Raw genomic sequence first — 14931 nt, forward strand, 5'->3', positions numbered from 1 at the left:
TGACAGCTAAGCATCACTATGAAATTCTAGGGCTAATTATGTGGTGTGGGTATCTGATTATGCAGGATTATAATTAATTTGTATGTAAGAAGTAGTTATTCAGATGTAATAGCAATTGCAGTGAAACAGATGTCAGGGGATGTAACGAAAGTGTAATTTCCTAAATGAGCACATATCTGAGAAATTAGTGTTATAGACCTTGATGGTTACAGAGATGATGGCATAAGTACTTTAACATGGATGTAAGTGTCAAGAGTTCCATTTGATGGAGTGCAAGTTAAACTATCCCTGACGCTGTGCTTTTTTGTTTGTTGAAAAACAAAACAAAAAAACAGCCAACCCTTCCCTACCTCTCCCTTACCCAAAGTTTCTTTAGGCTCCCTGGACTTTTTCTTAAAAGAAATTATCATAGAATCATAGAATATCCTGAGTTGGAAGGGACCCATAACGATCATCAAGTTGAACTCCTGGCACCACACAGGTCTGCCCAAAAGTTTAGACCATGTGACTAAGTGCACAGTCCAATCACTTCTTAAATTCAGACAGGCTTGGTGCAGTGACTACGTCCCTGGGGAGCCTGTTCCAGTGTGCAACCACCCTCTCGGTGAAGAACCTCTTCCTGATGTCCAGCCTAAACTTCCCCTGCCTCAGCTTAACAGTGTTCCTGCTCATCCTATCACTGGTGTTTACAGAGTATAGGTCACCTGCCTCTCCACTCCCTTCGCAAGGAAGTTGTAGTTGACTGTGATGAGGTCCCCCCTCAGCCTCCTCTTCTCCAGGCTGAACAGGCCCAGTGCCCTCAGCTGCTTCTCATATGTCTTCCCCTCTAGGCCCTTCACCATCTTCGTCGCCCTCCTCTGGACACTCTCCAACAGTTTAACGTCCTTCTTGTACTGTGGTGCCCAGAGCTGCACACAGTACTTGAGGTGAGGCTGCACCAGTGCAGAGCAGAGCGGGACAATCACCTCCCTCGACCAACTAGCGATGCCGTGCTTGATGCACCCCAGGATATGGTTGGCCCTCCTAGCTGCCAGGGCACACTGCTGGCTCATATTCAACTTGCTGTCAACCACAACCCCCAGATCCCTCTCTGCGGGGCTGCTCTCCAGCATCTCATCACCCAGTCTGTACGTATAGCCAGAGTTGCCCTGTTCCACGTGCAGGACCTGGCACTTGCCTTTGTTAAACTTCATGCGGTTGGTGATCGCCCAGCTCTCCAATCTGTCCAGATCTCTCTGCAAGGCCTTTCCACCCTCATCTGAGTCCACAACTCCTCCAAGTTTGGTGTCGTTGGCAAATTTGCTCAGAACACTTTCTAGTCCTACATCCAAATCATTTATAAAAACATTGAAGAGGACTGGCCCTAAAATGGAGCCTTGAGGGACCCCACTAGTGACCGTCTGCCAGCCAGATGTGGCCCCATTTACCACAGGCCTTTGAGCCCTGCCCGTCAGCCAATTGCTTACCCATCGTATGATGTTTTTGTTAAGTTGTATGCTGGACATTTTGTCCAGTAGGATCCTATGGGAAACTGTGTCAAAAGCCTTGCTGAAGTCCAAAAAGATCACATCAGCTGGTTTCCCTTGGTCAACTAGATGGGTGATCTTATCATAAAAGGAAATCAAATTTTTTAGGCAGGACCTACCCCTCATGAACCCGTGTTGGCTGGGACCAATGACTGCATTGTCCCCCAGGTGCGCTTCAGTAACTTCAAGGATCATCTTCTCCATAATTTTACCAGGCACTGACGTGAGACTGACAGCCCTGTAATTGCTAGGGTCTTCTTTCTTGCCCTTCTTGAAAATTGGGACAACATTTGCCATCTTCCAGTCTACTGGGACCTCTCCAGATTCCCAAGATCATTGAAAAATAATTGAGAGAGGTCCTGCAATGACATCAGCCAGCTCTTTAAGCACCCTGGGGTGAACCCCATCTGGACCCATGGACTTGTAGGGATCCATGTAGAGCAGCAAATCCCGCACACGTTCAGGAGTTTATCATTCCCACCATCATGGCCTTCCAGCTCAGGGCACCCTGGATCCCAAAGCCCATCATCAGTGTTGAAGACAGAGGCGAAGAAGGCATTAAATGTCTCTGCTTTGCCTATGTCATTGTCTGTGAGGAGACCTTCCTCTTCAAGTAGTGGACCTATGTTTTCTCTGGTTCTCCTTTTTCTGTTCACATATCTATAAAAACCTTTTTTTTATTGTCTCTCACAAACATGGCCAGCTTCAACTCTAGTTGGGCTTTGGCCCCACGAATTTTCTCCCTGCAAATACGAACAGCATCCCTGTATTCCTTCCTCATTGCCTGACCCTCCTTCCAGCAGCCGTACACTTTCTTTTTTTGCCTAAGCTCCAGTAGAAGTTCCCTGGTCAGCCAGGCTGGCCTTCTGCCCCACCTGCCTGACTTACGATATTTTGGAATTGCCTGATCCTGTGCTTTTTGGAGGCAGTGCTTAAAGACTGACCAGCACTGATGGACACCAATGCCTTCAAATTAAAAAGACAAAGAAGCGCCATTCAGAAATGATGTAATGGATAAAAATCTGGTTTCCTTAGGCTATTAATGACTTCATGAAATGTTCAGAATATCTCTTGCTTAGCTGTTCAGGCAAATCTGAAACCCTTCAGATGACCTCAGACAGTAAAACAATCGGTATAAGTTATCATTCTCATAAAGTGGTAATATCCTTGAAGCAGTACCCCAAAAGTATATCCCTGAATCAGTACCCCAAAAGAAAAAACACGTACATAGACCAACATAAATTCAAGAACTGAGCCCTTCGGGAGTCTCCAAACATTTGAATGTGATTGGAAGAAAACCCACACAAAATAATAAAGTGGGAGTAATATTCTGATCTTCTCCAGAATCTTAGTCTGCTTCATTTTACCATCAGGGATAGGGAAGAAAAGCTTTTAAATCAGCCAGCTTCAGATTGATTCATAAAGCAAACAGGGAAAGTATTATGAGGCAAGTCTTCATGCTATGATAGACATCTAGGAATACTCATCATTGGCAGTCTATTCATCTTTGGCTAAGGGGGTGGAAACTCTGGTTTGTCTCCCTGGGTAATGTATGGAATCCTGTTTATATTCCAGCTCAGTTTATGTGACTTTGGGGAGCAAAGTCTGGTCTTAAAATTAGCTGTAATTTTTGCTGATCAGATAATGGTCTGGCCAGCTATTTTTCCATGACTTTTGTTATGACAAATCTATGACATACTCTTATTTTTCTAAAACATTTGTGTGGTGAATGTACTTGTTTCATCTGAGACAACCAGCTGGTGGTGATTGAAAGATTCCCTCTGGATAGGTGATTTGCAAAGATTTTTCTTTTTATAACACAGAGAATCAGAAAAATAGAAATACAAAAACAAGGAGAAAGGAGCATTCAGATGTTTTCTTAAATGCCCAGTGCAAAATTAGAAATTCAATGTTCTCATATGTTAGAGATGGTTTAAATATACCTATATATTTATTATTTAATGCAATATTTTTAATATTTAATGTATTTAATGTCAGAATCTAATTTAGCAGTTTATATTTATCCATTTAACCATTATGTTTTTGTACATCTCTTCTATGGAAGGTACACAGAATGAGCAAAATAGAATAGGCAAGACAGCATACAACTCATTATTTCTCTTCTTCGTAATTACTTACATTGCTGGGATTCTTAGGAGGTTTGGTTATTGGTTTGGTTATTGGCTAAGGTGTCATTGGTAGGTACTGTACAAATAGTGAATATTTGCACTATGTAATGGTGAAGATGATAAGGATCACGGTGTTATGTTTTTTGATTACTCTTTTTCCTGAATTTCAAGACGATCTGGGAGAAGCACGATTTGGAATACACAATAGCTCAGGTTCTGGAGTCAGTTAACCTGTCTTTCAGTGAACGCATCCAGCTTCTCAGCCTACCAGGCAAAAATGTATTGGTCATTGTTATAAAGTTAGCTCAAGTGTGAATGTAGAGCACTGATGTGCAGGAAAACCAGGGTGAGAAAGATATCTGCCTTGGCAGTCCTGCCCTTTTGAGGGGAACTGTGTATGGCCAAGTCTGTCCTATTTTGGTTTCTTACAAATTGGTTGGACCGTTTGTAGGAGGGGTATAAGCATCATCAAATTCTGAAGTAATGTTTCATTACAGCTCTACATTGCTCTATGTAAATGTGCATTTTTTTTGTGATACCTTAGACCAAGATACAACTGTGTTTTGTAAGAGCCTGAGTGATGCCATCTTTGTTCTCTCTTTTTACAATGACCAGTAGGCACTAATTCTGTTAATTGTATGTCTTATCTAATGATTAAAATCTTTTTCTGCTTTGTGTTCAGTACAATGAGTAAAAAATACGAAAATGTGAAAACTGAAATGTTATTGCTAATGTAGAGGATGTTGCATCAGCCCACTATGTAATTACTATCCTTAAAACATCAAATTTAAATATAATGTTTTTAAATCGCTTATTTCAGGTATCAGTGGAAAAACTAAAATGAAACAACAGTAGAAGATTTTACATGTACATGACTCTTAACAGTATTTGAACTAGTAGCACAACTGAATGGACTAAATTTTGATATCTAGGCAGAAACAGCAGTGTTGCATTTGGACTAAGAAATTACTTGCTGGCTTTGTCACAGTTGACATTAATTATTGATAGAGGTTTCAGTAATAGTGCATGTGCCAGCAGACTTGACTGTAATATAAGAAAGGGACTACAGTGGTGTTAGAGGGATTATAGAGAGGGAAGCACCTGTAGCATTTGGAGTTGCATGCTCTAATAATCAGACTTCTGTTTTGCTGCAATACGTTCATGAGTGATTAAAATAATGGAAAGATGAGTCATCAGGCTTATTTCTATCGTGTCCCTCCACAGGAGTTACATAGAAGAACCCAACTTCAGCCTGAGCCAGCAAAGACAAAGGCTCTTCAAACAGTTATTGAAATGAAGGTATGGTCTTTGCATGTTTCCTATACATTCATTTTTTTAGCTTGAATGGCTGGGATGGAGGTAATTTTCTTCATAGCAGTCTGTAAGGTGCTGGTTGGGATTAGTGACCAAAACACCAATTGATAGCTCAGCTATTTTAGTTGTTGCTGAGCTATGCTTATACAGCATCAAGGCTTTCTCTGTTTCTCACTCCACCCTCCCAGCGAACAGGCTGCAGGTGGACAAGAGTCAAGGTGGGAATGCAGCTGGGACAGCTGGCCTCAGTTGAGCAGAGGGATATTCCATACCATATAATGGCATGCTATTCAGTGAAACTGAAGTGGGGGGAGCATTCAGAGTTACGGCATTTATCTTCCCACAGAGCAGATGTGTGATGAAACCCTGTTTTCCTGGAAATGGCTAAACGTCTGCCTGTTGATGGGAATTAACGAATGAATTCTGTATGTTTTGCTAGCACACATAGTTTTTCTTTATCTATTAAACTAGCCTTATCTCAAAGAACAAGTTTTCTCACTTTTGCCCTTCTGATTTTCTTCCCCACCCCACTGAGGGAGAGTGAGCATGCCACTGTGTGCTGCTCAGCTGCCAGCCAGGGTTAACCCACAGCTACTCAGTTTATAACTTTTACTATTAAATGTTTGCTTTTACTTTTCAATTTACTTTGCTGTGAAGCTAAGAATAATAAGTATTTCTTTCTCCAACCTTTAAACCAAAATTATTCTGCATCCATTACTGTCCAGAGCTAGGGATGAAAAGAGATGAAATCTGAAGGCCTGTAATTTCATACATATAAAACATATACTTGGTAAACTTATAAAGCTGCCTTTCTGAAGGCAGAAATGTGTCTCTTTTAAAGACACTTGATAAATATTTGTCTTTCTCTTCACTTGTTTCTATAAAAAGTCGAGTTCATTACAAATTAATCAAAACTCTTGTAAATGAACAAACTGGCATACTAGATTTCGTATCTTAGACATATACATGTCAGTTGTGTATTTCAGACAAATTTGGAGTAGTGCTATTCAGAAAACATTTACATAGCAATTTCTCCTATTGTTTTTCCTTATTTCCAAGTCTGGCCCATTTATTCTGTAGTATAAAGGACTGGCTCTCAAGTGTTTTAATAATGAAATAATGCAGAAATTATACAGAAAAGCATAAGAGCTTTATTTGTAAGTAAAAATAATGTGTGCATGGTTTTGGAATATGAAATTGATATAACAAGAAGCATCATCATGAAAATCTGTAGAATTATAGTAAGAAATCTGTGTAAATGAAGGCAGATCTAAGCCATAACAGAGTACTCACAGAACACTATAAGTTGACATCACAAATAGCAGCTATTCTTATCTGTACTGATAATTTACTGATTGTTCAGCACTGAGCTGAATATTACTCATGTTCCTGCATTAAAGAAGTACTACTTCTCTTTTTGAAAACTATTTGTGGTTTGCCAAGACTGATCATGGTAACTACTGTCAAACTAGAGTAGAAGCATTTGTTGGTGGGGAAGGGCTTTTATCAGCTATTAACTGGATTTTGTATAGCCTATTTTCTATTTGTCAGTAAAAGTCACTTGCAGCTTTATTTTACTTTTGTAAGCAGACAACCTTGTCTTCACTCTACAAATGTGTGAGTTCTCTAGAGCTTAGTGAAACACTATGTTGTTTAAAATGAGTGTTAAAAATCTCCACCATCCTTATTTTGTTTTCTTGGTAAGACTTGATTAAAAAACAAGCACAGCATTGCTGAGTAATGAGAATTAAATGTTACTTTTTAAAAGACTCAAATACCACAAACCAACTCCCCCTATGCCTCAGGAAAACTAAACCCCCAAACCTGAGACCAAACAAACAAAAGTTTCAGGAGGGCTAACAATACTTCCGTTGGTGGTTATTTGGTCACTGTTTTACATCCAACTTAAGGAACATATTTTTTGTATCAGTAGTGGTATGACAAAATGTGATGAAACACCTATCTTAGTCCTAAACACAGTTTATTCTTCTTGATATATAATATTACTGAAATGTTGTGGCTTTTCTTCCCACAATAATGAAAGAAAAAAAAAAGCTAATTTAAAAAGATATTTTCACATAATGCTATGAATCTGGAATCTGTCTTTAAGAAAAATACCATGCTCAGGATAATCTGTGATGCTGCCTCAAATACATTAATGGTGGTCTTTCATTTCAGTCTTGAAAGAAGTGCAAATTAAAGGTCTCATTTTGCCAGTGACTTCTGTTATGAGCAAATGAGTTCAGTATGTCTGAAGGTTGCAGTTAACACACAGTGACAACAGCAGCAGTAAATTCCTAAATGCAGTATCTGCCTATTAATGGATAATAATTAGTTTGGATTATATGAACAGCAGAGAAGATACTTCAATTTCAATATTCCATAATCTTATGTGCATTTTCCTTGGAATTTCACTATTTATTCCAGTTCAGAAGTCTGTATGAAATTTAAACGTGTATTTTGGCAAAGTAGGACACTCGCTGAGAAACCTGTTTTTTTTTTTTTCTTCCTATTAATATTCAGTATAACAAATTTAATATTTTTGTGATACTGAAATAGTGTGCTTAGAATAGTTTATGGTCTTCCATGTGGGTTATCAACAAAATGTAACAAGAAAAAAAAAAGTTATGTTTACAAAATAATTCCCAATTCCTCTTTGTGTACTAGAATTCTTTGAAAAGAATGAGGGAGTATGGGATGGGGTGGGGACACATACAGAAAATACAAAAATGTAAATGTATAGTTAGAGCTTCTCTTACAGTGTCTGTTCAGGAAGACAGTCTTTGTGTCCCAGGAGAGCTGGGAATAGTGTCATCTTCTGTTTATAAAAAATCTGATCTTTGTAATAACCAGGGCTTTCATTTGTCATGGGAGAGGCTGTAATCATGTTGCTGGAGCATTCAGAGGTGGAGCTGCCCCTCAGCTCCAAGGCACACAGGTCTGTCTTTTGCTCTGAGCACTGCTTTGAGGTTGCCCTTTCTAAAGTAGGTCTAATATTGAAAAGAAGATGTTGAAATCTACATGATTAATCAGCAGTTTTCATTAGAAATCCCAGCTTTGGAAAATTTGCAAATTTAAATTGTCTTAATCCAGGCAACATTTGTTTTGGAAAAAAAAAAAAAAAAGTGAAACATTTGTTTTAAATGATCGAGCATTGAAGCAATAATTTCCCTGCAATGTTGAGGATAGAAGGAGGGGGAGGATTGCCCTCTAATATGGCAAGCTGATCCCATACCCTCCCCCCACCTTGCCAAGGCTCCAAGCAGGTAGACATTTCTCTTTATCACACTCAGTGCATTTCACTTCCCCTTCACACTAGTTTTTGTCACAGTCCCATCCCTGGCTCCCCAGGCTCTACCAGGAGGCAGTTTTCCCTACTCACAAACTACTTCTATTCTTTCCCATGGTCTTCTTCTGGCTTTGCCACTGCTGAATACTTCCTATCCCTTTCCCCATCTGTCGTACCTCTTGTCCAAGGACACATGCCTGTTTCTCTTGGCTTCCATCTCTCTTGGGTAGGAAGGTTCTGAAGAGACATTAGAGATTTGGCTAAAAATAAAAACTTTTAACCCTTCAAGTATGCTGGAAAGGAAGGTCCCACAGCCATTCTGTTTGAATGAATTGAGTCAGCTACACATTGAATATGAAATGGAAGCCTGGGTGCTTTAGTTGATGCATAGCATTTCTTGAATAGGAATGAGTTCAAAAAGACATTCTGAATGGTTTTCCTCTCATTGCAGTGTTATAAAGACATATAGAGTCAGTGGATTCTTCTTGTACTTTCCACAATGAGTAATTCCAGTGATCTGTAACTAAGGCAGAGAGCAAGGGTAAAAGAATAGGCAAATTAAAGGTAGGGGCAGAATGTTTCCTGACTCTAGTGCTGTGGGTTTGATGGGTTGGAAAACACTGTCCCTTCCTCTTTTGCAGCATCTCAGTAGCTGACGGTTGTATTTCCCCTTGTAAGAATTTTTCAGAATACTTTTCATATAAATAACTCATATTTATGGAGATTGTTGTTGGGTTAGCCAGTTCCTTTATTTGTCAAGTTCACAGCATAAACTTCCTTTAAAGAAGAAATTATTCAACAGTTGCCTAAAGCTCTGTTCTCTCATGGAGAGTCTCTAGCAGGCGCTCTGTCCTGAATCTTCCATGTTTACAGAATGACACTGGAATTATGTTACAGGAAATTTTACTGATAATTAGGCATGTAAGCAAGACCTGGTTTAGTTGTTTATAAAGCTCAGAGAATAATATTTGTTGATTGAAGTGTTTAACAGAATTTTGAAGTAAGATGAGTCCCTGTTAGATACTCAGTGATAGTTGTTGTATTTTATACAAAATTTCTATAAAATGACAAGATGAAATGCCACCCTACCTCTATCTTTAAGACCTTAATTAGGAGTGTAAAGGAGAACTTACGTTTGGCACATGTACAACAGTTACTGGAAGGCCGTGTTTTCTTTTAATGTCAATGGATTAAAAAAAAACATGTTGATAAACTGGGTAGTGTTCAGACAAAAGTCATTAGAATGTTTAAAAAAGTTTATCAAGCATGCATTATAATGAATAACTTTAGGAGTTTAGTTTTTTTGTGTATATCAAAGAGATAAAGTTAGAGCTCCGTAGATAGAAAAGAGATTATAGTCTGTAGATAACCTACATGAGGTATCTTCATATAAAAGAGGCCTCTCAAGTCCTGAAAATAAATACAAAAATACAAAATACAGCATGTGGAAGCTAGAGGTAGCAAATGCACACTAATATAAGGTGTAAATAAATATCTAACAGCTTTCATGTAATTTTATGATTTGTGTTGAATAGAAAGCCAGAATATATATATTTTTTTTTTCCACCGGAACAAGTAACTTTTTTTTTTTTTTCTCATGCCTAAATCTTTGTCTGCTAAAGCACAAAATAAAGCCAATGTATTGAAATGCATTCCTTTAATTGACAAATTGACATTGCACCCATGCATACTTCCTTGAGTTTTGTTTGCAGGCAGATGCCAGGTCACTGATATCTTCGCTTACAACTTACATCCAAATTGTTTACCACTAGGTCAAAATTTACTCATCTTGTTCACAGTTCCAGACTTAAACCAGTGATATTGAGAGCAAAAATCAGAATGAGTTGCCTACTGATAACATAAAGCTCATCCTAACTGTACAGCATTGACTATCCTGAAATTTATATCGTTTAACAACATGAATTAAGAAGTCTTAAGCTGGTAAGCTGTAAATGAAAATATCTGTGGTTTACCTTACTTGCAGAAAGAGCCATCTTTATGTATTGATCCAGCTTTGATATTTCAGGTATGGGTTTGGTTCTGCAAAAGTGTGTGTGTGTTTGCAGTGCAATATACTCCTATTTTTAAGATTGCATGAGATTTCACTTCCCCTTGTCTTCAGAAATAAACCTCAATATTCACTGCATTAAATTGGAAAAATTTATGGTAAGACTAGTCGTGTATAGTATTTGTGTATTTGCACACTGACATACAAGTTTTATTAAATGTGAAATTTCAAATATTTGTTGCTGATTGCTTGTGGAATGCTCTACAAGCAAAATTTTTCATAGGCATAGTTTATTAAATGTACCAAATGTATTTGAAATTATATAAGAGTAGCAATTTTTTTTTTCTTACTCATCGTTTCAGAGGATGAAAGACTGATACAGTATATATTTTTTGCCTTACTATTTATTTATTTTTTTGGTAGGGGCTGGAAATATAAGATCTTATTTCCAGATTCTTGAAACTTTACCGTAGAAACTCATTTGTTGGGTTGCTCTCCTTTGTATTGTGAAATGTTATTTTCTTCATTAGCATCAGGACAATTACTTGTTGAGTTTCATGTTCCAAAGAGGTGAATTTGTGCTAGGCCAAGGAGTCAACAGCCCTGCCCTCTCACAGAATGTCTGCAACATTGTTCTAATAACACAGAAGATGTAGAAGTATTGGTTATTGCAGGAAGGAGGGGACAGATAGAGTGAGTACCCTGATCTATATAGTAAATCCTGCTATATAACCTTGTGTCTTTTACCAGAGATATACACGAAAGGCCTGACACGAAAACTGCAGAAAAGCTGCATTGTTGTAGAATGCAGAAGATGTTTATTAGTACTACTTAATACTAAGCTTCTTCCTTCATAGGGCTGCAAAGGAATCTTCTTAGTGATTCTACACAGACCCACTTAGTGAATGCTGCTAATGAAGATAAGTCTTAGAGGTTTGAAGGAAATAAAGCATCTGTTCCTATTTCAGTTTCTGAAGGATTGCCAGACCCCGTGCCACAACAAGAGCTGGTTGAAAAGCTTCCAACTGAAATTTTCTGTGGGAAAATGCTGATTCAGCAGAATCAGAAGAGTTTATGGGAATGTGCCTACTCTGTCAAAACTTTCAGTGAAAGCAAAGTTATGAGACATTCTACCTATCCTGTAAGCCAACCCAAATCCACCCGTCACAGTACCCAATGGGAGCTCCAGGCTGTCTGTATTAAGTTTGAGCTACCACCTTCCTTGCTTTCTAGTAGCTGTCCAGACAGGAAACTTACAGGTTTGCTGGGCAATCCAGCTGCCTGTCTGGTGTATTTGCAGAATTATCAGTCCTGTATTGTTCATACGTAGGAAGCGGTACCTTTGACACCTTGAACAGCCAGTGAAGGTGAAGTCTGGCTCCTCTCCGGACTTATCACTGATGGTTTTGATTCTAAAACAGATTTTAGTTTTCATTTTTTTTCTCTCAATTTCTAGATTATGTTCCAATAAGAAGTTAATACTGAACTGACAGTGCCAGTTTTTTTTTTTTTCTGGAGATAGGAAAACTAGTGTACACAGCTCTAATCACAGTACACAGAGATCTGATTGAAAATAAACGTGTCCTTTGAGAACTCAAACTTGTGATAAATTTTGGAAGCATTTTATTTACTTTGTTTTATATTTTTCATAAAGCTTAAATGTTATTCTCTGATGAATAAACCTTCAAAAGAGTGAAACAGGCTAATGTGTTTTGAATTATTTCTGCCATATTATATTTGCAAATGTGTAAAATGTAAATATGGTATATAAGAAAAAAAATCAAACAATAGAAAATAGACTCTTAAAGACTTACCTGGAGAGATTTGATGAAGACTACTCCCAGATGATATGTCATAACAAGTCATGTAAGTAAGTATTAATTTACTTAGGGCAAAATCATTCTAAAGGGCAATGAAACTTCAATTTTGCTTTTATCTTCAGTAGCAGAAATAGAAAGCTTCTAAAAAGATGTCTGATGGCAGAACCTGGTTTGATTGCAGTGTCTGTGAGAGCTTCAACAATCACTGTATTTATTGTTCTACCTCAGCCTGATAGCTTTTAATTTTTTCTTTTTCAGTAATTTTCTTTTCATGCAGTTTATCCAAATGATAAAGTGTAATAAGTGTTCTTGCATTTTATTTTCTTTCCAGCCTAAACTTTTACTTTACTTTTTTATAATTTTTATAAAATGTTCTGTGAATAGAACAGTTATCCTGTGAAAAAAGAAAAGTCTGTTTTCTCTCATGTGAAAGCTGTTTGCTTTCAATAGAGAGATTACTTTTTTTTTTGTGTGTGTGTGTGTGTGTGTGTGATTACTCATATGGCCTTTGCTCTATGGCATAAGTAACACTGATTGCTTGGACAAATATTAATAAACATTTTAGGAAACGTTTGTACTCTAATCCTATTGGAAATGTTATTAATGCTAAAGCTACTAATTAAAGTTGCATTTTGCCTGTATGTTAAAATAAGAACTTGAAAATTTATCATTCAAGCAAACAAACAACACCATTATTACATTAGATACATGCATATTACTTTAAAAATGATTGGAAATCTTCCAGAACTTTGTGTGTTTTATTCATTTATTTTTATTTATTCCTTGCATCCCTGGTCAGCTCCTTGGTGTTTTTAAATAATTTTTGGTAAGAATACTTTCTCTTTGAACATGTCCTTCAAAAAATAAAAATATGAACTGCTGATTAAGATCATCATCAACATTTTCAGTATCAGTTATTTTCCAGAAAACAAACAGCTAGTGAGGTAAAAGATAAGGAGCAGTAGGTTTTATATTCCAACAATTATTTTTGCTTCCTTTGTGTTCTGACATTTTTTTATTTTTTTGACTGTAGGTCCTTTTCCAAAAAGGGATGCAGTTGATTTGGAATCTTGTAAAAACAGATGAAGGGGTTTGATCATCCCCTTCAAAGTGCATTATTTTTATCTCTATAAACCTGAAGTATTTTTGCTGTCATGGAAGATAGCTCTCCTCAACTTCTATTTGAAATTCCTTTGTCTCAAAAAGTTTTAAATCTTTTCAGATAAACTGAGCTCTTGTCTGGATTAAAAGCACACTTAAGCTTTTCATACAGGATGCATGGTGTATATGCGTAGTTTTACAACTCAGAAACATATCTGCTAGTGAAAAGTAGTATATCAAAGTGTGCTGCAAGTGACTGAATTCAGCAGCAAGCTAGATGTATATTTTCCTGTTTCTTCAATGTTAGCAGTATGCAAAATCTGACAAGTATTATTCCCCACTCACATCATCTTATGACTGATTTTTTTTAAAGTGTTATTTTGTGCTCTGGACTTCTGAATTATCTGGGAAGGAGCTGGCTAAGCATATTTATCAGGATTCTGATGTGTGAAAAAATTTCTTGACCACTTTATATGGTTGTAAGTAAGTGCTTACCCTGTTGCTTATTTTAGAGCCATTCTCTGTGTATGATTGGACTGTTACACCCATACCTCTATCAGTAGAAACTTGTTACTGTGGCTCTGATTGTTTGATGGAACAAAACTGTTTAATGAATGTTTGGTCTTTCAGTGAAGAAACATGCTTTCACCCTGATGCTAATTTTCATCCATTTTAAATGAGGTTTGTGTTTTCCTGCTTGCTATAGCCATAGTATAGTGATTTTCTGATATTTTCTGTGATGTAGGATTTACTTTTTTTTTTTTTTTTTTTTTTTAATATATGCATAAATGGAATTAGATTTTTTTAAACATTTTTTTTTTTTTAATTTGGTTAAAAATTCTTTCTGTCACCTTGAAATTCATATCTATTTGAGAATTGTCTCATGACCAGGTGAAGAGAGATGCTCAGGGTTTTATCATGTCATATCTTGAAAACCTCCAGGGATGGACTACACTTCACTGGGCAAACTGTTCAAATGCTTATTCTCAAAATGTAATACTTGTACTGGATGGCTGTTTTTACGCCTGCCTCGAAGCCTTCTCTTCTCCAGGCTGAACAATCCCAGTTTCCTCAGCCTCTTCTTTGAGGGCAAGTACTCCAACCCCCTTGGCCCCCTGCTGAGCTTACTCAAGTTTATCAATGTCTTGTACTGCATGGCATAAAACTGGATGCAGTACTGTAAGCACAGTCCAATAAATGTGTCTTTCCTTGATCTACTTAGTGTCTGTGCTCATATTAATGCAGCCCAGGATGCTGCTTTCTGCCTTTGCTGCCAGCATACATTGCTGGCTCCTTAGGCTTGCTGTGTCCACCAGCATCCTCCAATCCTTTCCAGCAGAACTGCTCCCAGGGCAGTCAGTCCCTGGCGAGTACAGCTGCAAGGGGTTCTTCCTTGCCAGGCACAGGACTTTGCATTTGTTTTTCTTTGATTTTCTAAGGTTCCTGGTTGTCCACCCATCCAACCTTTATAGGTTCTATAGGTCCCTTTGGGTGGCAGCCCTGCCATTGAGCATATTCACCGGTCTCCCAGCTTGGTGTCATCCACAGGGCTTGTGAGCAAGTGCTTTGTCACCTCTTTCAGGTCACTGTTAAAGATACTTAATGGGACAGGTCCCAATTTGACCCCATGGTGTTCTTGTTACTGGCTTCCAGGTAGAATAGAACCTATTGAACAATACCCTCTAAGCCTGATCATACAACCTTTTTTTTTCATCTTGCTATTTGATCACCTGTCCAGACCATA

At 37.8% G+C, this 14931-nt stretch overlaps 1 protein-coding gene across 7 annotated transcripts in view; it reads left to right on the forward strand.

The window, feature by feature from the left end:
* Positions 1-14931, forward strand: part of ERC2 (ELKS/RAB6-interacting/CAST family member 2) — a 551904-nt gene that overhangs the window by 125430 nt on the left and 411543 nt on the right. For all 7 annotated transcript variants that reach the window (XR_004253689.1, XR_004253691.1, XR_004253692.1 and 4 more), the window contains exon 4: positions 4880-4954. Coding sequence is in view for 1 of the 7 variants with exons in the window: in XM_032193894.1 (XP_032049785.1) it covers positions 4880-4954 (75 nt within the window). In the remaining 6 variants the exon portion in view is untranslated. The remainder of the gene's footprint in view (positions 1-4879; positions 4955-14931) is intronic.

Source organism: Aythya fuligula, chromosome 10 (genome assembly GCF_009819795.1).
Source record: "Aythya fuligula isolate bAytFul2 chromosome 10, bAytFul2.pri, whole genome shotgun sequence".
In the NCBI taxonomy this organism is placed as follows: Eukaryota; Metazoa; Chordata; class Aves; order Anseriformes; family Anatidae; genus Aythya; species Aythya fuligula.